Source organism: Tigriopus californicus, chromosome 2, assembly GCF_007210705.1.
Source record: "Tigriopus californicus strain San Diego chromosome 2, Tcal_SD_v2.1, whole genome shotgun sequence".
Lineage (NCBI taxonomy): Eukaryota > Metazoa > Arthropoda > Copepoda > Harpacticoida > Harpacticidae > Tigriopus > Tigriopus californicus.
In genome coordinates, this window is record NC_081441.1 from 2,392,082 (window position 1) to 2,419,496 (window position 27,415).

Sequence of the window (27,415 nt, forward strand, 5' to 3'; positions counted from 1 at the left end):
GTACGGTCAGCTGCCTAAGTGATGCCAAATCAGTTATTATTGACACCAGATTTCATACATCTTTGTCTCTTGCTCTAAGATCATGCGAGGTATTTAATGTGATTTGGTGTCAATGTGGAGAAGAGTAGATCATCGTAGAGAATTGTCTTAGATGAAGGCGATATATTGCTTCAAGGTCAAAAGAAAGCACGTTTATTTGACAGCGATGGCACTTTCCTGATCATGCCATTGGCCAGCCATCTAAGAGTCAAGCTCTGAGTCACAGAAAGTGGATGGTTGAATCCAACGAGGCAATTGCGTTTGAAGACAAAGGAAGTAAAAAAGTGCAGGGCATCAGCCCTTTTTTTTCTCCAGGCTAGCTCCCCTGAGGACCCTCATGACTGAATCTGTGCATAAATCCAAGAAAAAATCCATTAATTTGTTAAATGCATTGATGGTCAATGTCTAATGGTTAACCAAGTTGGAACATATTTTAGCTTAACCATTCCTTTATCGCACTGAAAGGAATTAAATGCCAAATTCGTTCGAAATGATGCCAAATTTATAATTTTGAATGAGGCACTTGCCAAGAAACCACCCCTTTGAACATTTGATGGTTATAACTTAGGAAATTGATGGTGCAAGCATGAGAACGTCTATTCAATAATTGATGAGTTGATCTCTTCTGATTTACGACCTTGAACTCTAAATTACCGATTTTCCATCATTTACATATGAAACGTAGATTGACCCCTTGATGTGAGAATTTATCTTCATGATTCATTTATCATTCACGTAAACTTTCAATCTACTTTAAACACAAATATTTAGCATAGTGCACGAAGTATAGAATAGTTTTTTTAAAATAGTTGTTACTTTCTTTAAATGAAGATTCGCGGCTCAAGACACTTGAAATGGGACTTTTGGCAAGTTCGCATGCTGTCCAGTTTAAAGCAATGAAGCTAGGAATAGCCCAATGTTTTGTTGCAAAAGGAGACGACTTTCAGGTTCTCAATTTGACATCAAATCTTGAATAAACCTCATTCAAAAATCAATACTGGTTTTCCAAGTAAACTTTTGACACAAAATTGCTTTGACCACAGAGCCATGAAATAAAGTTGCGAAAAGTAACTTTTTCTTTCCTCTTCGTTGATGAGACTCAAAGACATACTCATAACAACCAAAGTTCATGAAAGAAAATCTCACTTTAAAGCCAACCAGGTCCTGGCAGCGACTTCGCCCCGATTTGGAAAGCCAAGGGCTGGCCCAGCGTTGTGTTTTCCGCCATGGCAAACCTGAATGTCGTGAGTGCTTTGGAGTCTTTGTTGATAAACGTTATTCTCCACCGATTAGTTGGCGGTACTCATTTTTAAATTTGTGGCAAAATGTTAAAAGGTTTAGATAGAGACTCTAAGGGTTATTAATATCGTGTTAGGTTAGGTTGGGTTAGTTTAGGTAAGGTTAGATTAGGTTTGATTATGTCAGGTTAAGATTTAAAAAAGTAGCACCGCCAACTAATCGGTGGAGAATAACGTTTACCGTCTTTTGTTGGCTGGAGAAGTGTATGTAGGTAGGTTAGGTAGGATGACTTGGATGAAGTGAGCCGAGTGACTGTCTCTTGTTCTTTCTCTATGCTGGTGAGTGGATGGAGAGCCCAATCATGGATCCGGACCCCAATAATCTGCCCTCTTTCCCGGTTTGGGCCTTGTTGCCCAAGCGAGAAACCGGAGCCGAGCAGTTCGTTGCCAAGAATCCACACTTTGATGGACGCGGAACCATCATCGCCATTCTAGACTCAGGTGAATGCTAATTACGATTGATTGGTTGTGAAATCGGCGACTGTCAGTGTTCTGAGTTTGCTTTAAGGTATTCTGTTCTTGATATCGGTTAATATGTCGACTCAAGAAGATAAAGATCGATCGAAGATTATTGATATGCAAGACATGATCTTGGTTGACTTTTACCTTAGCATTGGTTTCATGTAAAATCGGGAATAATGGTGAGTGAGGAAGGATAAGATTTTGGTCACATTTCGGAGCAACAAACCATTGATTTTTCCCCTTTTTGGGTCATTGGTTTTTTGAAACGGAGGGGGGGGAGAGGAAGAAAGGTTGTATGATGAACACAATTAATGAATTTATAAGCATTTATAAGTAACGATTAAACATGCAATAAGTGTTCAACCAAAAAGGATGCACAATCCCGAGATGCCATCCTATTTCTATTTGTGAAACAAGATCACCTGAGGTCAGATGATTGTGAGAATAGAGCCGTATTCTAAACAGTATTTTTTTGAGCTATAGTTGAAGAAGTTTCCACACTTGTTTCAGTCAGGAACCAACCACTGGAATATGGACGGGAATGCTAGGGATTAAAACTAACTAATTGGAAGCAAATGAGCTTATTATGATTTCCTTCAAGTGCGATGATCAATATTTCAAATTTCACCTTGATCGAACCATTAGATCAAAAGTTATGCCTTCTCATAGCCCATTGAATGAACGAGCGAGCCCTCTTCTTTTCATCAATTACCATAGAACGGCTAACTAAAATATTTTGTGTCGAGTTATGTAGTGAGTTTTGAGAGAGCATAACTTTTGACACAGCCATGCGATTGAGCCATAAATGGAAATACAAAGTAAAGGCCACCTAAGGTCTGTCTCATTCGAAGGAAAAGGCAATTCATTCATCCTCATCCATATTCCAGTGGTTCATGTTTCAGGTTAATTTTTGTTTTTTTCTTGAATATCGACAAACTTTGCTTATTGAGCTGATTTTTCATTTTTTATATATTTATATATTTTTTTCAGGTGTGGATCCGGGGGCAGCTGGACTGCAAGTGACCACGGACGGGAAACGTAAGGTATTGGACCGAATCGACGCTTCGGGGGCAGGCGATGTCGATATGCGCCGGCAGGCCGACCCCAAAGATGGGGTTCTCAAAGGTGAGTTAGATCTTTAGATAGAGCCTTCAAACCTTAAATGTACTTACGTACAGTGACACTGTAGTGCCAAGGCCTCTCCTGTGTGTAACGTCATTCCTGATTTGAAAAAATGAGGAAATTCTCCCCCACAAGAGAAAAAAGTTCAGACCATAATGTATCGGAAGCAATGAACCAAGTGATGCCTCGAAAAAGTTGATGTAATTGCCTCGTAGTGTCAAAGGCGTCAAAGTGTCAAAATCAAAGGCGTTTTGCAACACAATGCTAGTCTGTCAGGTAGCATTATAGTGTTACACGAACTGCGTGAAATTACATTTCATGTGTGAACTTTTAATAACCACCATTGACAGTGTGTAGTCTCAATGTCGTCTTACAAAATCCATGACGTATGAGGTCCGTTTTTCCAGGTTTAACAGGACGAGATCTGCGCTTGCCGCTGGATTGCTTGGGCTTTAAAGACTATCGAGTGGGGGTGAAACGAGCCTTCTCGTTGTACCCCAACACTCTCAAAGAGCGCATGATCAAGGAGCGTCAACGCAAGCATTGGGACCCTTATGTCCAGCCCATCCTCACCAAATGCTGGAAGAAGACGAAAGAACTGCCCGAGGTCACGCCCAACGAAGATCCCAATGCCAAATTCGGGCGAGACAACGTTCAAGCCGAACTCGAGGTCATCACCACTATCGACAAGAAGTTCAAGGACCGCAATGGCGATCTCGGTCCCATGTACGACGTGGTTCTCTTCCATGACGGCGACCTTTGGAACGTGCTCATCGACACCAGTGAGACTGGCGAGCTCTCCGAAGGGATTCGGCTCCGACCTTTCCGTGAAACCGGCGAATTTGCCCCCTTGACCAATGACGATCGACTCAATATCAGCGTGAATGTGTATGAAAAGGGCGACATCGTGGAAATCGTGAGCATGTGCTCGTCCCATGGGACCCACGTGTCGGCCATTGCCGCGGCCAATTTCCCGGATGACCCGCCAAAGAACGGTGTGGCTCCCGGCGCCCAAATCGTGTCCATTACGATTGGTGATGCCCGATTGGGCTCCATGGAGACGGGCACCGCCCTCGCCAGAGCCATGTATCACATCATGAGGGCGGAACACTATAAGGTAAGCGTGGGTGTTTTTTTCGTTATTTCAAAACGCTCATCCAGGAGGATATATTTTGAGTCAAAGATGGCTCGTCACCATGTCCAGTTCCATCGGGAGCGGAAATCTGGATCTCCATCCCCGATGTCTGGTCTTGAATCAAGGGATGGATCTGCTCGAAGGCTAGATCGACTGGAGGAGAGGGTAAACAACGGGCCTTGAAGCGCGTCAAAGTCCGCTCGGCCGGTAAGGTGAAGATGGTCTTCATGTAGGCATAAACCTGGGGTGAGAGCTCGTAGATTTTGGCGCCAAACTCGCGCACTTGGTGCCCGAATCGATGGGACACCTTGGACTTGGCGTGGTTGTCGATCTCGTGTTCAATCAGGGCTCGAGTTAATCCGGACAGCTTTTGGACGGGATTCTCTCTGGCCAAGTCAAAATGGAGCCGTAGCTTCTCCTCTTCCTTGGCGTCCAGGGATCTTTTCAGCCTTTCTATGGTCTTCTCGTGCCTCTGAGCTTTCAATCCGAGTTCTTTCAGTCTTCTCTCCAAGCGTCGGATTTTGGCGCCCGCCTCTTCTTCCGTCTCATTGTGACCTTTGGCATAACTGTGGCACTCGTTCCAAGGCCCTTTCTTGCTCTGCCAACCAGTTGCTGGCCTTGGCCGGTACTTGCCCTTGGTCGGCCGGCCTGGACGATTGGCCTTCTGGGGAAAGAAAGGAACAGCATGGCGTTTGAGGATCTTCCGTTGATCCCGGACCAAGATGTCGGTGGCGGCGAAATGATCCTGGCATACAAAGCTGTTACGCGTGGGCACGTAGTCTGGTTTTTTGATGGCCGCCACCCATTCGCCACAAATCAAGGGATACCGAAGTGGGAATCTAAAGTAGGATCGTTTGCCACCTTCAGGAGGATCACCCCGATGGCGACACGTGTCCACAGCACAGGATTTGACCATCTGGGAAGTAACTCCCAACGGTCTGTGATGGTTGAAGACTGGAAAAATGAAGCAAGCAAGAACCACCCGAAAATTGGCATAAAGGCACAAGACACAGGCACAGCTGCGGTTCAATGTTCAATGTTCTTGGCCAAAAGGAGTTCAACTCACGCAACCTCGGGATGTACTGTTCTCTGTTGACTTTGAAACCTTAATGGGGGGAACTGAATTTTCAAACACTTTGTTAAGATGAACGTTATTCTCCACCGATTTGTTGGCAGTGCTCATTTTTGTAATTTGTGACAAAACATTAAAAGGCTTAGTTAGAGACTTAAAGGGTTATTAATATCGTGTTCGGTTGGGTTAGGTTGGGTAAGGTTAGGTTAGGTTAGGTTAGGTTAGGTTAGGTTAGGTTTGATTAGGTTAGGTTAAGTTTAAAAGAGTAGCACCGCCAACTAATCGGTGGAGAATATCGTTTACTCTTTGTTAATGAAAGTTGTTATTTGTGTGGATGATGTTTGCATACCTACAGAGTAATAAGTATGGAAACGTATCAACCATGTGTTTTGCGTGAAACATTCATATTTGCTGATTAAAAAGTCCTCGCTTGAAGCAAAGAAAAGCATTCCCTGTTTGCATGATGATCAAAGGAAGAAAAATCTTCATGTTTGTTGAAAGGTTATCAGTTCTTGAAACGTGTCTTAAAAAAAAACGTGCCAATGTATTCTTGTCAGATCATTTGTTCAAAGTGAGTTTGTAAGTGTCCAATTTTTCTCCATTGCTGTTTCGTAAACGAATTTTTTACCTATAAGAAGCACTCGAAGCGTGACAACAATCTAGACTTTAATTGAATGGGGAGGAAAATTCGCCGAGGAAGTTGCTCTCGGTGCTCGTAAAAGCAGAAATTTCTGTCAAGAGATTCTTACTGTCAAGGGCTCTTGCCAGCTCATTTATTATCATTTTGAGCGATATCCGAACTCAATGAACTGAGCCAATATTCTTTATTCCTGCCAACAGCAATACAGTTTGAGCTAACAGCTAATACCTGTCTAAGAACATTTTTCTCCTCCGAAATAACCAATTAATTTGACCCACGTCAATCCAATTTTCTAGGTGGACGTGATGAACATGTCCTACGGCGAGCACTCGCATTGGTCCAACACCGGTCGATTGGGCGAGCTCATGGGCGAGGTGGTCAACAAGCACGGCGCCATCTTCGTCGTGTCCGCCGGCAACGCTGGACCCGCTCTCTTCACCATCGGCACGCCCCCAGACATCAGCACCAACTCACTCATAGGCGTGGGCGCGTACGTCTCGCCCGAAATGATGGTAAGCAAAAAGAACTGAATGGCGTTACGCTGGCCTAGCATTGAGCTTCTTGTTCCATTAGACCTCCATCTATGCTTCCCGGGAAAAAGTGCGGGGCACCCCTTACACGTGGTCCAGTCGGGGTCCCACCATGGATGGGGACCGAGGCGTGACCGTTTGCGCACCCGGCGGAGCCATCACCTCAGTGCCCCATTTCTCCTTGAAAGGCTCGGAACTCATGTCCGGCACGTCCATGGCAGCACCTCATTGTTCAGGCTCTTTGGCTCTTTTGGTGTCCGGACTCAAGCAAGAGTCCATTGGATTTTCACCGTTCAGTGTGAAACGTGCCATAGAAAACACGGCACTGGTCTTGAAAGACCGGTGTCCTTACGCTCAAGGCCACGGATTGCTCCAAGTGAATGAGGCTTACGAGGTGTTGAAGAAGTACGGCGAGGCCAAGGACCGTGATGTGAGGTTTTCGGTTAAATGCAACAATTCCAAGGGAGTCCATATCCGTGGAAAAGCCGCTTTCAAAGAGCAACAGGTCCTGGTGAAGGTGAGATGCCTTGGATTGACAAAAGCTGGGGATGTCTTACACTCGGAGATCGACGGGGAACCAACTCACTTTGAAGACGCCAGATCATAATAGCATGAGGTCTATTCCATAGGTTCAACCCATCTTGCTCAACCACGAGGAGCAAGAGAACGAAGACAAGATCGCCATCCAGTTCACGTGCACATTGGCCAGTCCAGACACGTGGGTGAGCTATCCCAAATTCCTGGAGCTTCCCAACCGAAGTCGCGACTTCTGGATCACCGTGGATCCCATGGGGCTACCCTACGGAGCCAATAGCACCTTCATCAAGGGCTATGATTCCAAGAACGTAAGGACACCTCGTCCAGACTCGCTAAAACAGTCCTAGTAGAATTCACTAACAACAACCTCTCTTGTAGCCCAACAAAGGCCATTTGTTCGAGATCCCGGTGACCGTGATCAAGTCCGAGCCCCTGGAGGAGGGCACTCGGCCACGATTAGTTAAAACTGATTTGCGATACTCGCCCGGCACGCTCAAACGGTTCTTCGTCCTCGTCCCGGATCAAAGCACGTGGGCCACGGTTCAAATCCGGTCCAAGTCGGACAACAGCAGTCGCTTTGTGCTCCATACTGTGGTGCTTCTTCCCAAAATGGAAGTGCGTACTTTGGAGGAAAAGAAGTATTTCGAGCTCTCCGACTGCACGGAAGTCACGCAAAGCTTTGCCGTTCGAGGTGAGTTATTGTTAGGATGACCGCTTGCTCACACCTCTCACACCTCTCACACCTCTCTCGATCTCGTAGGAGGTCACACTTTGGAGGTGTGTCTGGCCAAGCAATCCTTCAATTTAGGCGATGCCTTGGTGGATTTGAGCCTCCAGTTCCACGGGATCCCGTTGATTGGCGGGGACACCAAAGTTTGGATCCATGGGGCTCAGGGCATCACTCGCTTCGACATTTCATCGCCCATTCAACGGGAAGATGTCCAGCCCGAGATCAAACTGAAATCATTAGTGAACAATTATCGGTACCTATCCATCTATCTACTATTTGTGCATGAGGATAGCATTTTTATAGCTACGAGAATACATGGATCCTGTGTGTTTCAGACCGATCGAGTCCTCGGTTTACCCGTTGGATTCGCGGGATGTGGTGCCTCCCCATCGACAAGTGTATGAACTGGCCTTGACTTATCAGTTTGGAGTACAAAAAGCCACGGAGATCATGCCGGACTTCCCTTGGTTGAGTGGCGTCCTCTACGAGTCCGAGTTCGAATCCCAGCTCTGGCTCTTGTACAACAGTCACAAGCAATTGATTGCCAGTGGCGATGCCAAACCGAACGATTGGTGTGTCAAGGTAGGAGCGAATTGATCCTCTTTTTTTTTTAGATAACCTCAGAACAAGTGACCTCCCAATCCATAGCATAGCAAATTTGATGAGTAGGCAGGGTTGGCAAAGGGGTTAATCCTGGGGCGGTGTTTTTAGGGTTTTAATGGGCAGGTGGGACGGCTTTTTTGCTTGACGGGTTTAATTGGGTTTTTTAATCGGACGGGTTTTATTAATTTTTAATCAAATTTTAAAAACCCTTTTATTTATTTATTATTTAAGACAACCAAACTGTTACTAAAAAAATTACTCCATTACCCTACTTTTTAAAAACAGTAACGCCATGCCAATACAGGAACTTTGAAGGGGGAATAAGACGAACTTGTCTCATTTGTGAATTAAAGAGGCGAAATGTTCCACAGCAGAAGTAAAATAAAAATTTATCGTCGCCCCGCTGATTTGAGATTAGTGCATTAGTCAAAGAACTGGAGCAAATAAGCCACTACATTTGACGCGCAATATTAAAAAAAAACGTGGAGGAAACCCAAAATCTACCTTTAGAACATTAAGGGCTGAACTCCACAAAGGAAGACTTCGAGTTTCCTACCATTTAGTCCATAGTATCAAGACATTGCTCTTCCAGTTTCATTATCAATCAAAATTCCTGCCACAGAAAGAGGAAGGTCATCGGAAAATAAGACAATATATTGAGAAAGATTTGCAATTAACCCGCCCGCAAAACCCCGCCAATTGGCGGGGTTTAGCCAACTCTGTGAGGGGGGGTTGGACAGATAATTCACAATAGCAACAGCAATAACTAGAAACATGCTTCCTTTGTCTTTGGCATTGTTGACGGTCAATCCGTTCGTTATCAACCACCGTATGTCAATGGCTTCAAAATATATGCGTTTGAAGCGTATCAGATATATAAACACGCCGGAAATCCGGAGGGAAAAGTAACGGGTGTTTATTCTCTTGCTTCACAAGTTAGATTGGATTTCCCCCGGGACAAAGCCAGCTGAAACCCCCAGTGTATCCATCTCGTCATTTAAGGTCAGTTCGTGATTGTTCCCCGCTACACGTCAGATATTCTATTCCAATGAACCAATGTCAGATAGTGTCTACGTAAATGACTGTAAAACTCTGTGTGGACAATCGTGAAAAGATCTGTTGATATCTCAAACATGCCAGCATTAATTCAAGAGGTGTATACATTTCTCTTGCTTTTTAGGTGGAGAAGGAGGACTACACGCTGAAGGCCCATGTCCGACACGAGGACAGCCAACTCCTCGAGAAATTGAGCGACCTCGTGCTGCAAGTCTCGTTCAAGCTGCCTTCAGTGGTGAGTCTGGACGTGTACACTTCCCACGCCCAAGCCTCCACTCTTGGCAAGGCTTCCAACTCCTTCGTCTTGGCCAAAGGCTCCACGGCCACCCTCTACACTGTACTCACCAATAGTATTGACAAGTACCTCAAGAACGCCACCATCGGATCCTACTTCAAGGGCACTCTCGCGCTAGCCAAGGATCCCTTGGGACGCAATGCCTCGGCCCTGAGCGTGTTCTACTCGCCCAGTGAATCCGCCAAACGCGACAAGCACGGTGCGGCTGCCATCGCCGCCAAGAAGAGCGGCTCCAAATCGGTCCCGGTCACTTCGGCGGAGACCATGGAGGAGGCCAAGCGGGATTTCCAGCTAGGTTGGGTGGCCAAACTGGACCCCATGTCCACCGAGGGTCAGGCCTTGTTCAAGGAGTTAAACGGAAACCCGGACGTGGATCAGGTCCAACTTCATTTGCACCGCTTGAACGCCTTGGATGTGTTCAAATTGGCTCAGGAGGAGGAACCCAATGGTGAGCGCGTGGAGGCCGCCTTCCAATGTTGCGCTTGGATCCAAGCCAATATCGACTTGAACCAGGCCTTGGCCCATGGCTCGGTGAAGTATGACGGGTCCTCGAATGCCACTGAGGTCAAGAAGGACATGGACAAGGCCCGGGATCACTATTTTGAGGCCCTGAACAAGGCCGGATACCTGCAAGTGGCTTTGGGGCGGAGCGAGGATGCCCAACAAACCCATTTGTTGGCCGTCAAGTACTTGGATGTGACGGATTCGCGGATAATTCTGTTCACGACGGCCTATGCCGAGATGGTGCAGCATTGGGGGCGTGCCATGAAGTTGGTGATGCATCAGCTGGACGGCAAGCCCGGCTCGTTTGAGTTGGAAAGCCGATTACTGAAGTTGTTGGGCAAATTGGGGTGGAAGACCGTGTACGAGTTCCACCGGCGAAGCATCACACTGCGCTATCCTCAGGGCTACGAACTGATTTAGCTCATTTCATTACCTAGCTATTAGCACCATTACGATCACTTGCTCTTCATCTTTTACCAATGCTTCGACGAGTGAAGTTGTTACTGGTTTTACAATAATCATTATTATTATTATTATTATTATTATTATCATCATCATCATTACATACATTCATTGCCATTCATTGTTGAACATTTCTCTCAGACTAGGCGCTATTGACAACCATAGTGAAATAAATTTACAAACAGCCGTTTGTGCCAATCAAAACTACCGGTGATCCTGTTCTATCGATATTATTTTTAGCTACCCAAGGGGATGATGATCGTTAACGATATCAGTAATGACAAGCCAAAGGGCTTTTCCTTTTTGATGCCAGATATTTTTGATGCCAGATATTTTGGGTTAAAAAAACAGGGCTTCAAACTTCCGGCCACAACCACCTGCTCATCCCGTATTCCACAAAATACTTATATACCTACGTGAAACAATATATAGGAAACGATCGCTTTGAACTTGCGAGAATTAAGGAAAGATGACAAATTCTATTGAATTAATTTTCATACAGAGTGAAAGACCAAAAATTTCAGTAAGTGCGATGACCATAATATTTTCAATATATTTTTGCTATCACAATGAATATAAAGAGTTAGATTTACAAGAACACGTAATGGGAGTATGAGAGATTTTTTTTCATGCAATGTGTCCACCATTTGCAATGATCACAGCCTCCACACGGTCCACACGGGCCCGGAACGACGAGCAGCTCTTCTTAACGAGAGATGTGGGCAACTTGGCCTCTCCCTTGAGATGGAGGACTTGTCAGATCAATGTTGGGGTGAGAAGTCTGGTTAGTCCTGGCCTCCAAGTAGCCCCAGTCGAAGAAGTCAAGAGGTTTAGATCAGGGCATGACGGGCGCCACATTGAGGATGACCAAAAAACCCGCGAAATTCCTGGCACAGAAATGCTGAGCCATCTTGGAGGTATGGGCCGGAGCACCATCTTGGGTCCAAACGTAGTTACCGTTGGGTAGTTGGCTTTTAGCCACGCCAAGATTTTGTACCGTAACACGGAGGTATACTCTTTCCCTCTCTTGATGTCATTTCAGGACCAATTTTAATGAAACTAGCACAAATGAAAGCCAAAGAACTGCACATTGACCCAACCGGAATCATCAGCTATTGCTTATGTAAACGAGCGGCAAAACTAAGGCCAAGTTTGCTGAACATTTTGGTCGTTCACCCTGTACGTACAGTTATCATTTGGTACATTGTCAATGCAATGTAAACGGATGTTCGTGCTTATGCTCCGACAGCAAATAATGAACAAACATATTAGGACACCAGAATATGAGCATGTAAATTGGAAAGCAGATTCACAGATTCAGATCGTTAATATTCAAAGGCTTTTGAATTTGGCCATAATGATCCAAATCCAAGCTGAACTTTCCGAAGCGTCCTTCTCGAAACCGACGCAAGAAAAGTGTGGCGGCCTCCTCCAATTGCGGAAACGGCTTCAATTGGCCTATAATGAGAACATAGAAATCATTCAAAAACACTTTGCATTAAAGCAGACAACGTGGGAGACGTTGAGACGATTCCGACGATTCATACCTGTAGTCAGATCCTTCTGATTTAAAACCATCCCTTCTCTGATGGCGACGTCATACAAGAGGTGCTTCGTGTTTTCCATCGGAGAATTGAGCTTCATTTCCTTGACGTAACCGAAGAGTTGGTGGCGGTTCATGTACCATAAGAGATAGTCCACAATGAAGATCGGGCCCACTTGGTGGTCCTTCAATGTGGCTGGAATGATATAAGGTCACTCTAAGGTTTCCTCGTTTTGTTCAATTTTTCTACGGCTGCATTGTTCAAATATGGATCGGTGTGAAGAGCGAATCTAATCAGAAGTGCGTTTTTATTCGGATTTGAATGGCTGAAACGACATGCATAAGGGAGGAAAAATCACGGATGTTTCCATTTGCAAAAAAATGATATAGCTTCTCACAACGATTTCAAATCAAATAACAAAGACAAGGTTTTGACTAAATTTCCGGATCATCCTTATAACCTTATATTCAAGGATTAGCCAGATCAGCCAACTCCAATTCGTTGGTCGATCAAATAATATATATAAATAAAAGTCAAGTAAAATGAATAATCTTCTCGTCTTGAACTGCTGGGATTCCAATCCCGGTAGCGGTAAGGAAGTCCGCAAAAAAAGGCAAAGGACTGGACGCCCTCACCATGATATAGAAATAATTTCGTTCACTTGTATTGCGTTAAAAAAAGTATTCAACAATCACCTGTCCATTTGGCTAAGGATGATTCGAATTCCCACATGATGATTTATTACAGGATAGGATAAGACGAATTGCAAACAAATGTGGTTCTGGTCATCATTGACCTTGAGTGCTTCAATTCAGGTTGGTAACATCATTCAAAGAGACCGAATGACTTAAGCACCCTTGAAAGCCTTACAATCGGCCTTATGTAACCCTGTATAGCCCTATGAAAACCAACGCCCCTTAAGCGTGGGTGTCTTCTTCTTCTTCTTTTTTGACTTACCACAAACGGCTAATTTCATTCCCATGTGCATATCCGTGACGTTGGGCGAGGATATGCCCGGAGTGTCCACCAAGTAAATCAAAGGGTCATTGAACACGCGTATTTTGGTCAGGACGGCTTGAGTCAACCCGGGAGTGTTTCCCACCGCCGTGGCTTTCCCTGCAAGCGAAAACCATCCACTTGAAAAAGGTATATATGGTGTTTGGGAGGTGGAATTGAAACTCCGGACGATCAAGTCACCTTTCAATTTTAAATTCAATTGTCGTAGAGCATTGATAATGGAGGATTTGCCCACGTTCGGGATTCCAATGACAAGAACATTGGCATCGGGTTTCTCTGATCGGTGATATCGGTCCGAGTTGCGGATATAGTCGGCGCACTTGGGGATGATCTAGGAGGGAGACACGGTTATATGGATGGGTATGTTTATATATGTTAATAAAACTTGGCCATCCTCGATCCTTCTTGAAAGAATGGCAGGTAGACCGAGAGGTTAGAGGATGAAAATCGGTCAATGTGGGTTTTTTTTTTCGTCAGTTCAAAACACATCCTTGGCTTGGAGTTTTGCAGTGCGCCTAAACTAATGATATGTTCGGGTATGGTATGCTTTAGAGGGCAATTATGTACTAAGCTTAGAAGAGAAACTTTCTTCACATTACTTTTAAATGGTAAAGCATCCACGGACAAAGAATCATCGTGACCCTGGACAATGAATCATCGTGACCCTGGACAATGACATGTCTAGCATGTCTAGAGAATTTGAAAAATAGTTGTCGACAAGGCTCCCTCCTGAAAGTGTCAGCTGAAATCCAATGGGCTTATGACCATAAAGAGCTTTTGGCAACTTCCTGGTTTGATTATCAATACACGTTTCCAATGAGCTCAATTGAAGGTACAAATACAATCAAATAATGATGCAATAGAATTCAAATTTGCTAAAGTGAATCAAATGCACTGTGTTCCGGTTGCCCGCCGTTGGCACTTTTAGTTGCTCTCAATAGCGTTCTTATCGCCAGCAGTCATTGCTTGCCGCTGATTTGTCATTAATACACCTTTAAGCATTAACAGCATTTTCCCGAGACTGATCCCCACAGTTAGTCTATTTGCACATTTCATGCTTGTTTGGGCCCTCTAGTGATAACCTTGCGTTGCGATACGTTTCAATGTGAAACCTTGACTCCAATTACAATTCAGTAGCCGGCAAAAACGGTTATAAACGAAAACAAAAATTATTCCTTGAAATAGACAACTAACTTAAGGTTTAGCTTCAGAATCTGTATTTTCTTTCCCTTCAAGAATCAAATAGTGAATTGTTTTGAACTTAGGATAATCACATAAATGAGATGTCATGTTCCATGGGGTCCTAATATTCTTGAATTCCAACCAGGCTTGATTTGTTGCATCTAGTTTCCTCCACGAAGACGCAAGACCAAATGAAGAGTAGACTCCTTCTGGATGTTGTAGTCGGAGAGGGTTCGGCCATCCTCAAGTTGCTTACCAGCGAAGATGAGACGTTGTTGGTCTGGGGGAATTCCCTCCTTGTCTTGGATCTTGGCCTTGACGTTTTCAATGGAATCGGAAGGTTCAACTTCAAGGGTGATGGTCTTGCCGGTCAAAGTCTTGACAAAGATTTGCATTCCACCGCGGAGACGGAGCACCAAATGAAGGGTGGACTCTTTTTGAATGTTGTAATCTGACAGGGTGCGGCCATCCTCGAGTTGTTTGCCGGCAAAGATCAGACGTTGTTGATCTGGGGGAATTCCTTCCTTGTCTTGGATCTTGGCCTTCACATTCTCAATCGAGTCTGAAGGCTCAACTTCGAGGGTGATGGTCTTGCCGGTAAGGGTTTTGACAAAGATCTGCATACCACCACGCAGACGGAGTACCAAATGAAGAGTGGATTCTTTTTGAATATTGTAATCAGACAAGGTGCGACCATCTTCCAACTGCTTACCAGCGAAAATCAATCGCTGCTGATCTGGGGGAATACCTTCTTTGTCTTGGATCTTGGCCTTGACGTTTTCGATGGAATCGGAAGGTTCAACTTCAAGGGTGATGGTTTTCCCAGTTAGAGTTTTGACGAAGATTTGCATACCACCGCGGAGGCGAAGGACGAGATGGAGAGTAGATTCCTTCTGGATGTTGTAATCCGAAAGAGTGCGGCCGTCCTCCAGCTGCTTACCGGCAAAGATCAGACGTTGTTGATCTGGGGGAATACCTTCCTTATCTTGGATCTTGGCCTTGACGTTTTCGATGGAGTCCGAAGGCTCAACCTCCAAAGTGATGGTCTTGCCGGTCAAAGTCTTGACAAAAATTTGCATACCACCACGCAGACGAAGGACGAGATGGAGGGTAGATTCCTTCTGGATGTTATAGTCGGAGAGGGTTCGACCATCCTCCAGTTGTTTGCCGGCGAAAATCAGACGTTGTTGGTCTGGGGGAATTCCCTCCTTATCTTGGATCTTGGCCTTCACATTCTCAATGGAATCAGAAGGCTCAACCTCAAGGGTGATGGTTTTGCCAGTCAAGGTCTTAACGAAAATTTGCATGATGCTGAAAAAGATCAGAATTCATTATTAATCGTTCAAATGAGAGTCCTATCTTAGGATAAGATTAGCCTGAGAGATATGTTTGAAAAATAGCTTTTGATTTTGTATGATCATTGTGATTTAGGCCCATTGTAACCACTAAATCCGGCATTAAAATCAAATTCCATGGATACGAAGTCTCACTCTAATTGTTCCTCACTGCCATAGATTTAGGGGTTCCTATCCGTCAACGGAAGGAGCGGCGTAGAAGAACTCGATTGACTCTTCTTCTCAGGCAGCACAAAGGAAAAAAAGATGGCGTCGCCAGGCCTGCAGAGCAGGGGCCAACCAGTGCAAGGCTAGGCAATCCGGCCCAAGCAACTATATGACTCACATTTAATGAACTACCCTTGCTCCCAAGCCTTTGTTCTCTCGTTTTAACTGGAAGCTTCTAGACAGAGATGAAAGTGCTAAATTTCCAGGATTCGATTTTGCAATTGGAGGGTAGTTAAAGAAAGAAAAGAGGAAAATGGAGTCCTGGGTACTTTAGCTACATTAAGTCATAGCGGGGCTTTCAAGAACGTGTAGAGACCCTAGCATCTATCAGGCCTTTTACATCTCTCTCAGCCTTCATTTCTGGCTCGATTATTATCATTTCAACACTCACCTAGAGGCACTATAAGACGACCCGGGCACAAGCAACGATCTCAAATATTGATTGATGAGGGGAGAAAATTCGATGTTTCTCTTGGCTGAAGATTCAGATACTGAAGCCTTTGTCCAGTCGGCCGAGCTTTAAGTACTCAAACGGAAAATGAAGCCGTGTGATTGGTCTAGAATCCTCTTACGTTGACAGGAGTCGGACCAGTCCGGGAGAGCGGGGCTAGATCTAGTTCAGTGTTGCCGTGAAGACAAGTAAGGTTGGGTTTTCCACCACGAACAGGAAAATTAAACGATTACAGATTCGCAAGATTTGGGTTCACATGTTCGAACTATTCTTGCCAAGTCAATATTTTTTCACGGGGAGTTTTTTTCTTAGGGATTAAAATGAGATTGGCTTCTCCTTGGTATTTGTGGCAAGCCTGCTTGCATCTGGGGTCTTTTAGGCCAAACCAGACCCAAGCAAAGAAAGGAAATCCCACTGAATCAACGGAGGCTACGTACGTCAAACACCAAGCCTATTTCACCATGCTATTTTGTTTGAGTATCTACTCGATACTTCTTTTAACTTCTATTTGACCCTGGAGTGAATTCATCATGATGTAAACGATTGTTAGTATACACTTCATAGCTCAAAGGCCCACCTTCAAGGATGTGAAAGTCACGAGACCTACTTAAATCTAGCATAGCAACTCCTTCTCTGCCTCCGTCTCTGAGCGAATCTCTCGGTGCTTTCAACCGATCCAATCCCTGAGCTGAGTGAGTGATGATGAGCCTAAAATTGCCGTTACTACGTGGGAGACAAAGGTTTTTCTACTTTCCGGGGCTATGAGATACAAGAGCTACAACTTGGGGAGAAAAGGCCAGGTTCCAAGGCTCCAGGGCTCCATTTGAGGGGACTAGTAGAGCCCCATAATCCCAATAGTCGCAAGAAGTGGTGGTCTTGACCTCATTTTCCCCTCATACACGAACCGAAGGTTAGAGCTGAACACTTGCTATGAAACTTGGGGCTTTCCCTTACAGTTCGCTAAGTTCACCTTTCTTTCGTTCTCGATCGCAAAAACATACGTTTGGCCTTGTTTCCCAGAAACGAGAGGCTTACACAAGACTTTCATCACCTGAATTCGTAACTTTGTGTACATCATAGGACATCCCGTTAAGACATGCTCTGTGAAATATCATTTTATCATTTGATCTTTTGAGGACAAGGTTCATTCTTCGAAGGCTTCTTGTATTGATGAGCTTAACATTTCAGGGCGTCGATCTAGTATAAATGCGATAAGAATTTCTTTGAACACAATATACGTTGTGTACTAGACAATGCGCGTGCATATAGTACGTCTTTGTTTCGAAATGAACATTTGTTCCTGATCAAGTGCGACTTAAGTTCGTTCACTTAACCATGAACAAAGGCTGTAGGTGGACAAGTTTTTCTAATTCAACTAGCAGCTCTTCCCGAGCACAAGTCTAAAATGCTTCAGTAGTTAACACACGAATGCACAGCCAATCCGTATAAGATACAAATTCTAAGGAAATATTCGTATGATCCGGGAATTGGCTTACATTTCTTTATTTGTCGTTCGCCTCAATTCCAAAAGAAGAAAACGAAGCGAATCAAGTACAAGGCCATTCTTAATTTGAATGAATTCTGTGACGTACATTATTACTTATATGAAATTGAACTAATGTTATCGCGACATTTGTAAGTTGACTAACATCCTAGAATGCTGAAAATGCCATGAAGAGTCTCAAAATACATCTTTTGCTTATTCAATCCCTCAATTTTGTTAACAGTTATCAGGCATAGGTATCCCTTTTCTAGACTTTTCCAAACAACGTACCGGTTTTATGCTCTGTCACGTTGTTTGAATTCAAGACTGAACGAAAAAACTTGATTCGACCAAAGAACGATTGATCATAAGTAAATCACCAATCTTGGAAATAATAAATAAGTTTGCAGTTTTGTGTTTGTACAGCATAAACATCTAAAACCTTAAGAACTGATCGTGACAAAAAATCTGGCTATCATCTACTTACAATGACAATGAAATTACTATATCAGGATTTTCCAGTAATATCAAATTCAGGTTTCAGACAAGAAACAAGTAAATTTTGAAGTTTTCAAGATTTTTAAATCAATCCTTGGCAGATTCGCCTTGGGATTCCAGGAAGGGGTCAGCCTCGTCATTTTTCATACAATGGTGCTACACGGCAAAAGGATTTTACGTAACGAGGGGGAAAGCATGTAAAGGGGATTTATACTGCTTTATTCAGAAAACAGCCGAGATCGAAGTTACTATAAATCTGCTGTACCGTACATCCTAAAGGGGATTTATACTGCTTTATTCAGAAAACAGCCGAGATCGAAGTTACTATAAATGTGCTCAAGAGACAGATTCAATGACTGAAGATCAGAAGAATGTTTTTGCGTTGGCAAAGATGGATTCTCGGAATGGTTTCCTGTTCAATGTGAATTGCTTTCACGATTTCTTACGATATTTGCGACCACCCAGCATACGACAATAATGTCACCTTAAAGATAATATGAGGGGCAGAAAAGCAAGAATGGCAACACTTATAGCTATATCATTCTTCTTTGGCAAACTTTCAAGCTATCTGAAGTTATTATTGAAAAGCCCGATTTTGGTTCGGCATCTGCCATGAGTTACAAAAAAATGCCCTAAATTGCCTTATTTGAGAAATTGATGCTTATAAAACCCACATTCTGCCCCCCCCTCCCCAGGAATCAAATCAATCTGATTCTCCTTTTCCAATAATGTGTGGAAACTGCCCATCAGATATATTATATAATACAAATACCAAGGATATGACATGTGGCTCAACCCTTCACCCAACCCAAGCACCACCAATAAAATATAAAAAAACTAAAGAAAGGGCCTTTCAACAACAACTTCTAATTTTTGTCATAGTGGAGTAAGTTAGGCGCTATCATTCTTCCAGGTATGCCCCTGGCATAAACGGATACACATACAAACGATATCATGAAATGTGCATAATAAAGACTATATTCAACTTCTTTTCTACCAAGTGCATCTTGAGTGACATTTAGTCTACAAAATCCGCATTTCCTCCTGGATGTCTGAACAAACTCATTCAGAATGATACTACTGTTAACGTTCAAAGACGGCAATGTACTTGTCTTTTGAGTGAAGTTCTTACCGACTTGACACCCGGACAGTTTCCAGCTTGCCGGCAATTGGTGTAGACCACATCATTGAGATGCGGGTGACGCGCTTTCAATTCCTCCGTGATCTCATCAAAATCTTGACCCGGCACTAGATCTGACTTATTCAACACTAACATGTGCGGCAACCGGCCCGTTAAAGTGCGACGAAAATTCTCATTCCGCCCCGTGAACGGGATCCGAGCATCGTGTACCTCCACGATCACATCCATTTTCCGTATTTCGTATTGCATTTGCCGCAATCCACGGGCCATGTGACCCGGGAACCAATTGTGATTGGCCCCTTGGGGGAATTGGTAGGTCTTTTTAAAGGTCTGGGCCAGATCAGCCCATTGCTTGGCACGCGAACTCATCTCGATGCATAGAAGTCGTTGCCTGCGATATACACTCGATACATGTGCTTGAATGTCACCCATTGTTGAGAGAGGTTGCGTTTGTCAAAACAAACCATACATTCGACATTCACATCTCGAATAATAAGTCGAGGTTTGGTGGTAAAGTTCCGCAATTTACCCACGCCGCACCTTCTTAGTAGTACGTTCTTGTCATTTCTGTCCATACTCAAAATCAAATATTCTGTTCTGTGAGCATCTGTTTTGAAATGATTTACTATTTACTTCGGCCTCTTCATAAATCAATTGACTCGAATTCATTGACAGATCATTTCCCAAGCAAATCTATCCAAATGCCAAAAAAACAAGGTTTTATTGATTCACAAAAAAAATCTCTGTTAAATCATATGTTTCCAAGTTGAATTTGAGCATTACATTATCAGATAACAACGACCTTTGGATATTTCTCCATGTCATTGGTGTGTCCGTCCCACGTCCGTCCTCATTGCTAGTTCAATCCAGCGTCGCTCTGACAGAGGAATTCCCTGGGGGAAAGTGGCAGCGGGCATCATTATCCACCCCGGCTGATTTCGCTGATACCCCCCTTCATCCAAAGACGATCGATCGGGCTGGGTCCTCAAATGCCCCAGAAGCATGGAAATAAACCGACACGGCGTTTGGCCAAGTGACCAATTTCTGCATTCCGGACCAAAGCTAACCATGCATCTTAACAAAGACAGTCTCTTTAAATTTACATTGAAACCTTCACCCTAGCGCATTGAAGGGGGGCATTCGTTAGCATAACCATAGAATAGATTCTAATCCCCTGTAAATGCCCGTTGAGCCACTGCGCAGTCACCCTGAAAGCCTGTGCAACTGGAAAGTGTGAGCTCTGAACGAGGGCAACTTCTGCTGCTCCAACTACAACTCGACCCACTGCCTCCACCCTCGAGAAGAGGCTCCATCCCACGCCCCACGGACCCCATTTGTCGCGCTAGAATCCCTCGTGGTGCGTGTGTCTCGTTGCTGAATTTGGGTGGATCCTCGCTGGATTTTTGGCCATGGACGTGTTCCTGATGATCCGCCGTCGGAAGACGACCATGTTCCTGGATGCGAAGGAGACGACCACGGTGCTGGACCTCAAGCGGATGATTGAGGGCATCACCAAGAAACCACCCAACCAACAGAGGCTCTATAATCGCGAGGACGTTGTAAGTACTCAACGAGGTCTATTTCCTCTTTTGTGTTTCTTACTGGGCTCAAAATCAATCAGCTGATTTTTTTTTGTTTTTTAGCAAATTCATGTTTGGTTTATGTTATTTCTATTTTCGGGACTTTCTGACCGCTATTGGGATTGCAGTCTGCAGTAGTTCCAGATGGCAAATTGTAATTCTGATTGAAGTCTGTCGTTCATTAATCTCTGATTCCCACCCACGAATTGGAGTGAATGATGATGATGATTCATGATCTCATGAATGTCGTTAAAAGCGCTCAGTATTAGATACCTACTTAGATTCGTACTTTCTCGGAATCTGAATGCTTTTGTATACATATCTATTAGTGACGGGATCAAATCAAATTTCAAATTCATGGTTGCCACAAAACTAGTCTGTGGAAGGAAGCACCAGCTGATGCCATCATAACGTGAAAAGTTAAGTCTGAGCGAAAAACAACCCTGGTTTGACTGATGAAAAATCAAGATAACTTTTTAAGGCTAACTAACGGGTTTCCGACATTCCACATTCCAGTCCAACGGAAACGTAAATTGGTAGCCCTAGTCGCAACCTCCCGTGATTATTTATTTGATCCCCATCAGTAATATGTACAGTTTCTATGCCATGATCAAAAAAGATCTGACCTTGAATTGGCGCGACTGGAGTTAATCGACTGACCTGTTATAATTGATTGATAGAAAATAAAGTCAGCTACGTACGCACGGTGGATGCCCTCCCTTCCATAAAAGCCAAGCTGGTTTTCTCTCTCCAAACTCTTTGACAAAAGTTATTAGCATAGAAAGGCTTCATGGTAAACAAACCATACAAAGTGGCTGACATTTTTTATGGCCATCAAAAACAATGACTTCGGAATGCCAATAGAGATGCACGACACGAAGGTGTCATGACATGAGGCTCACTTTTAATGAAGCATTTCTTGTGTGTTTTAGGTGATGAAGGACGAGCGAACTCTGTCTGATTACGGCCTAACCTCGACCATGGCCAAAGCTCAGAGTCCGGCCGAAGTGGGCCTGGCTTTCCAAGAGAACGGCAGTTGGGAGGACCTCGAGAAAACGCCCTACTCCTCCCCGCCCGAATTGCCCGACGTCATGAAGCCCGGCCAAGAATCTGCTGCTCAAGAGACAGCCACCGCCTAGTCTCTTGGGGCTCGATCGGCAACCCACCACCCTCTCCCTTCTTTTATTATTAAAAAATATATATTCACTTCCCTGACTTTTTTCTCAGACCTGATTTTGACTGTTCGTAACAACAGGAGGGCTCAGAACCTCGGTGTTCAAAAGTATGCCCGCCCTTAAAGGAATAAAAGAAAGTCGACTAGCCCATATACAAATCCTTCTTGCTGACTTAAAAAGCCCTCTTCTTTTCTTCAAACCAACCCTCCCTCCTCGGCCAAATGCGTATGAAACGTATGAAATGAATCGGAAAAATAGTTCATTTTCCCCCCTCAAGATGGCTGTGTATCTGCTTGAAGAAATGGCTCTCAACCATCTCGTATTTGTCTTATCACTTTCATTGCTGCTATGACTGCAACTGCAACAACTTCTCCTCCTCAATCACCATCACCCCTGCCCCCTTTTCCCTAAACGAGGTCAATGAGGCCAGTGAATTTGCTCACTGGTCATAGAAGGGAGATTTTAGTTCACTATCACTAAAATCGCCCCTCAATCTGATCTCGTGTCACTCAATCTCCCTTGGAAAATAAAAAAAGAAACGCGACAAATGGGATGCTTGTTTGCCATGTTCATTAATGAAGAATTATGATTGAGGGATGGTCAACCGTCAACTTGATGTTTTTCATCACTAGCTAGTGTTGCAATATGATTATGCAATTTTTTTTTTAAATATTTTCATCTCAACCGAATGTTTATTTGGGAACCAATATCTCTTCAAACTGAGAAAACAGATCAAGATGAGCTTTGAAATAGCAAAACTTTTAGTTAAAAAGGAACTGAGTTGACAAAAAATAGTCAAGATAGACGTTTTTGCAAATTATTGACTAAAAAGGCGAAAACGAGAATGATGATAGACAAATGGATTCAGTATATGGTTCAAACACCAATAAATGCCCCGATTGATATTGAAGCTCAACTTTTCTTTGTTTCGAATGAGCGGTCTATGCGTTTCGTTATGGATTTGGGACTTATGGACAAAGAATAGTTTTTCCGCCCACACTAAAACAAATATTGAAACAACCAAGTGTGTTCCTATTTATTAATCGCTTTTGTACTGATGTTTCTCATTGAAGAGTTGACGTTTTTGGTTTCCATTCAGTATCAACTTTCAAACAAAACGTGGGAGTAAGCAATGTTCTTTATTTATATGAAATATATATATTTATAAATATTATTTATTTATATGAAAATTAGCCAAGGCGAAGTTACAGGAGGTAATGTTTTCTTGAAAAAGAATTTGTCACCATAGATATCAATTAATGATAATCAATAATGATTCAATCTAATAGGACAATGTTTCGTCACCAAAGTGTAAAATATTCAAAAGATAAAATATCATTTGTACAAAATAGGCTGCAGAAAAAAAAAACTTCCATAAATCATATTTATTGGATATGATACTTTCTTCAATCATCATAATGGAGACTTGAAATCAATAAAATGTCTGACATTTCGACACTGGCTTCTTCAAAGAACCTTCTTCAAAGAACCTTCTTCACATAAAATCCAAAATTCTAAGTGACTGTCCGGCAAAATGAAGCAACTTGGTGGGTGTGGTGGCCAAATTGGGCAAGAAAAGCGCCTCTGCCGTTTGCAATGGGAACAAAATGGGCGCTGGGCTGTCCAGGAGGATGGATTCTGATCCCAGACTCAACGGATACAACGCTACATGATACATGGGTTGTTTCATGACCAGAAATCGGACCACGAGAACATGTTCCGTGAAGGTCACGTCACAAATCTCGCACTCGGACGGGCTAAAGTGAGGGTGGCACGGCTCCAGGACGGTTCTAAGCCCGCCCATCGCGTCGAAGATGCCCACGGAGGAATTGGAATCGTGAATGGTGGCCACCAACGACTTGGACACGCCCAGGAACAGGAATCCGGGGTTCTTCTCGCCCGGTCGAGCATTGGACAGACTGACTTCCGAGAGACAAGCCCCGCTGTTGGCGTCCCAAATGAACATGGATCGGCGATTGAGGAGGGCGTACACGCGGTCTTGCTTCACGGCCGTCTTCTCGAACCATCGGAACGGACAGAACACGCGATCGGCCTGCAGGAAACGTTGGACACTGGTCCGAATGTTCCACACACTGATGATTGGAGCGTTACTGGCCGTGATGTGTCCAGGTATGACCAGGTGCTTGCCATCCCCTTGAAAAAAAAAAACGAGGAGCGGCTTCAGGTAGGGCACGTTTGATAAAGATGGAAGAAATGTAAGATATGAAACTAGCTTCATGTTACGTAGAGTATGAACATACTTAAAAATAAACGCTTCTAGTCATTTCGGCTGTGATATTACAATTCGTCTTATTTTTTTTAAATTTCTGGATGAGTAAACTTGCGTTCAAACACCTCTTACCAGATCAAGAGCCGCAATGAAGATTGATTAGTACTATTTTTTTTTTTTGAAAAAGCATAGGATATAAGTAATTGACTAATTACATAGAGAAAGGAAAATTGTTGAAATTACCTCGATCCAATAATTCAGACAAAAACAACTCAGACTAAAGCAAGTGGATATAAAACCATTGAAAAAGAAATTTAAAATTTGATCGACCTCTCGTCTTAAAACATGCCTCTGAATAAGGATAGTTTTAGTTCGTTTAGTTTTCGTTCTAATATGACAAAGCAATTCGTAGCGATATAATCCAGTGACGTTAAGAGGATTCTGCTGGTATTTACACGATTGATCTCTTTGTGGATAAAAAATGCACACAGGTGCTACAATTCCCACTTTAATCCGAGATTCTTTCTACTTGATGTCCAAGTAACCATAGAATGTACAGATATGATAACCAATCGAACTGAACCTAAACTTGGGTCTAGCAACGACAAATCTCACCGGAGATTTCACCTTGCGGATATCGCATTTCCTCCACCAGAGGAATCGAGTGGTGCAACTTGAAAGTGCGGACATCATAGATCTCGATCTTATCGGTCAATAAATTCAACTTGTACACCCCATCCCCAAAGAGAGTGGGCAACTTCAAGTGTCCCCAATCCGAGATGCTCTCTCGCCACAACTCCTTGAACTTGTCCAGAAGATCGAAAGCAATCAGCTCCTGGGGGGCATCATTGCCCTCGCCACTAAAACACAATAAGGCAGTGTGTTTAGCCACGAGAATCGAGTTCAATTGGAGCAAGAAATCCGTCTTCAAGGCCATTTCCAGCTGTTGGGTGATGAGAGGACGCAATCCCGGCCCCGAGATATCAAACACTTGCGCCGTCCAAGAATCGGCTTGCTTTCGGGTAATCCGCACCAAATATCGCTCATTGTTCCCGTATTTGATACGCTCACTGAGAGGTAAGCAGGTCGGGGTAAACTGACCCTTCTGCCATCGACGACGAACCCGGGTATGAAGGATGTAGTTGAGTTTTTCCACACATGGTAGAGGAGCTACGGAGGCGGCTAATTTATGGAACGCCTTGTGGTTTTGGTAGTTTTCTAAGGCTAAAACGCGACGCCAAACGTAGTCATTGTGGAACACTCTCCAAAGTCTGGAACATACTTGACTCAACTGGAGGAGGTCTGGTCCGCCTAGGTATTGCCCCAAGACGATCAAGACCTCTTCGGGCAAGTCCAATAGACACGCCATTGATGACACACACCTGCAATGACATTGGCAAGGGTATTGGATATGGCGGAATAGGTGGATTTTTTATTGTCACGTCCTTGGACAGATGTGTAAATAAATGTATATTTGTAACAAGTTGAGATGAACCAAAAGCGCCTTTAACGGACTTCGGTGTTCAAAAACTGGGACACTTGTTCTCCCGGATATTGCCCTGAACAAGTTCTCGATTAGGGACGATAGTGCCAAAGACGCCTGAAATCGTTTTGATATGAACCGAATCGAATCGATTTCGCTTTAGGTTGATATGGCTTTTTGGGTTTTGGCACGTCGGGGAAGGGTTCTTTGGGGCGGCTCATCGTGCTTAACAGGTGCAGTAAGCAGTTTCAATGGTTGAAATAAACATGTTCTATAGGGTCTTCACTGTCCGTTTGGGCTTAACCTGGGGCACGATTTTGTCTTCGGGCGGCACGGGTCGAATCGGCGATTCCTCGACGGGAGCATTGTGGCAATCGCAGAAAGGCGTCAATTTCTTATCACAGACAAGCTTTAAGCTCAAGACATCGAAGGCGAACCCGTCCACGGTCATCTTCCGATGAGATGTTAACTCATACTCGAGATTGCTCAATCCGGAATTTCGGTCTCTTCGCCGGGTGAAATCTCGTTGATTGTAGCAACGCCGATAATCCCGTGGGCGTCGCCTTTGGGTGTGGTGGTGCTTGAAGGTTTGAGTCGTGCCCGAGGTCAGCCCTTCGGGTCTTTCAATGACTATCCCGGCTTCTTGGAGTCGGGCTCGGAAATCGTCATCCTCCAATCCCCAACCCCAAAAATTATTGGTCAAACCATTCACGCTTCGAAACGTGCTCATGCCAATGAGAACGATTCCGCCCAGAAAATTGGGGTAATCGTATTTGGGATGCAGTCCAGGAGCGGCCAGATGTCTCACCACGGTTCCGGGATGGCCGTAATCCAACCCCGGATTCATTGGATACAGATCCACGTCGTGTAAGGCCACGTAATCACAATCTGTATTCCGCGAGACGAAATCAAATCCGGCATTAAGCAGCGCTCCTCGATTGAATCGAAACTCGTCGATTTGGTTCAGGACAAACATTCGAAAAGGCACGTTTTGGGAACTTAAGAAGCGCGAGAGATGCGGCACAAATTCGGAGAGCTCATCAAATCGGTCCCGGAAAGGCACGAGGAAGCATAACTGATGGGAATCCGACATCCAAGTGGACGACCTAGCCATCCAGGAAAGGATCAGGAGGGTCAGACACGCGGATAACAGGGCGTAAACCAATCGACGACGGACGAAGACGATGCTAGCCATGAAGGATGATGAAGAGGGCGATGTCGCTTGGATGCAAGCGTACTAACTTAATCCAAAGATGGACGAACACAATTGGGATTGGGAGAGCCCCGAGAACTGAGGGGAGGAAAGGAGGAGGAGGAGAAGAAGGGCGGCATTAATCATGGCGAGTTGATGATAGATGTCGAGAACACTTGATCCACAATCACTGTTGGGTACGTTTCGCAACATCTGGCTTTGATTCAACTGAGAGACAGCAACAACAAACCAACTCACAGTTAGAGTCTGGATTTGGATGTGACCAGAGGGGACTCGAATCGGAGGATGACAAAGGACGTATCATAGATGGAGAAAATTGTGTTACAATACAAGGTTTCGAGGGTTGAGGGTGGTTTTGCTTCATCTTTTTT

At 44.1% G+C, this 27,415-nt stretch overlaps 6 protein-coding genes across 6 annotated transcripts; 2 read left to right on the plus strand and 4 right to left on the minus strand.

The window, feature by feature from the left end:
- The first annotated feature begins 1,537 nt into the window (after window positions 1-1,537).
- LOC131893550 (tripeptidyl-peptidase 2-like) lies at window positions 1,538-10,686 on the plus strand. Its single transcript, XM_059243606.1, has 10 exons — window positions 1,538-1,778; window positions 2,790-2,924; window positions 3,329-4,038; window positions 6,065-6,280; window positions 6,342-6,815; window positions 6,928-7,143; window positions 7,214-7,526; window positions 7,596-7,818; window positions 7,901-8,147; window positions 9,349-10,686. Exons 1-10 carry the CDS (start codon window positions 1,625-1,627, stop codon window positions 10,441-10,443), a joined length of 3,783 nt encoding a protein of 1,260 aa, XP_059099589.1. The 5' UTR covers window positions 1,538-1,624; the 3' UTR covers window positions 10,444-10,686.
- Window positions 10,687-11,738: 1,052 nt separating this feature from the next.
- LOC131893553 (mitochondrial ribosome-associated GTPase 1-like) lies at window positions 11,739-19,801 on the minus strand. The gene is made up of 5 exons (XM_059243609.1): window positions 19,355-19,801; window positions 13,227-13,377; window positions 12,987-13,145; window positions 12,033-12,224; window positions 11,739-11,943 (listed from the first exon to the last, which is right to left on the minus strand). The coding sequence occupies exons 1-5, from the start codon at window positions 19,793-19,795 to the stop codon at window positions 11,795-11,797; spliced, it is 1,092 nt and encodes a 363-aa protein (XP_059099592.1). The 5' UTR covers window positions 19,796-19,801; the 3' UTR covers window positions 11,739-11,794.
- Window positions 14,247-16,341, minus strand: LOC131893552 (polyubiquitin-B). The gene is made up of 2 exons (XM_059243608.1): window positions 16,182-16,341; window positions 14,247-15,539 (listed from the first exon to the last, which is right to left on the minus strand). Exon 2 carries the CDS (start codon window positions 15,533-15,535, stop codon window positions 14,390-14,392), a length of 1,146 nt encoding a protein of 381 aa, XP_059099591.1. The 5' UTR covers window positions 15,536-15,539; window positions 16,182-16,341; the 3' UTR covers window positions 14,247-14,389.
- A 754-nt stretch (window positions 19,802-20,555) lies between the features above and the next one.
- On the plus strand, window positions 20,556-22,671 carry LOC131893555 (elongin-B-like). Its single transcript, XM_059243611.1, has 2 exons — window positions 20,556-20,922; window positions 21,876-22,671. Exons 1-2 carry the CDS (start codon window positions 20,773-20,775, stop codon window positions 22,080-22,082), a joined length of 357 nt encoding a protein of 118 aa, XP_059099594.1. The 5' UTR covers window positions 20,556-20,772; the 3' UTR covers window positions 22,083-22,671.
- An 817-nt stretch (window positions 22,672-23,488) lies between these two features.
- LOC131893551 (uncharacterized) lies at window positions 23,489-25,724 on the minus strand. The gene is made up of 2 exons (XM_059243607.1): window positions 24,964-25,724; window positions 23,489-24,272 (listed from the first exon to the last, which is right to left on the minus strand). The coding sequence occupies exons 1-2, from the start codon at window positions 25,715-25,717 to the stop codon at window positions 23,614-23,616; spliced, it is 1,413 nt and encodes a 470-aa protein (XP_059099590.1). The 5' UTR covers window positions 25,718-25,724; the 3' UTR covers window positions 23,489-23,613.
- Window positions 25,725-25,730: 6 nt separating this feature from the next.
- LOC131893554 (beta-1,4-galactosyltransferase 7-like) lies at window positions 25,731-26,995 on the minus strand (the record flags this gene model as incomplete). The annotated part of the gene is given in 1 exon segment (XM_059243610.1): window positions 25,731-26,995. A coding segment is annotated over 1 exon segment (893 nt), but the record flags the coding sequence as incomplete, so codon positions are not given.
- Between the last annotated feature and the right edge of the window lie 420 nt (window positions 26,996-27,415).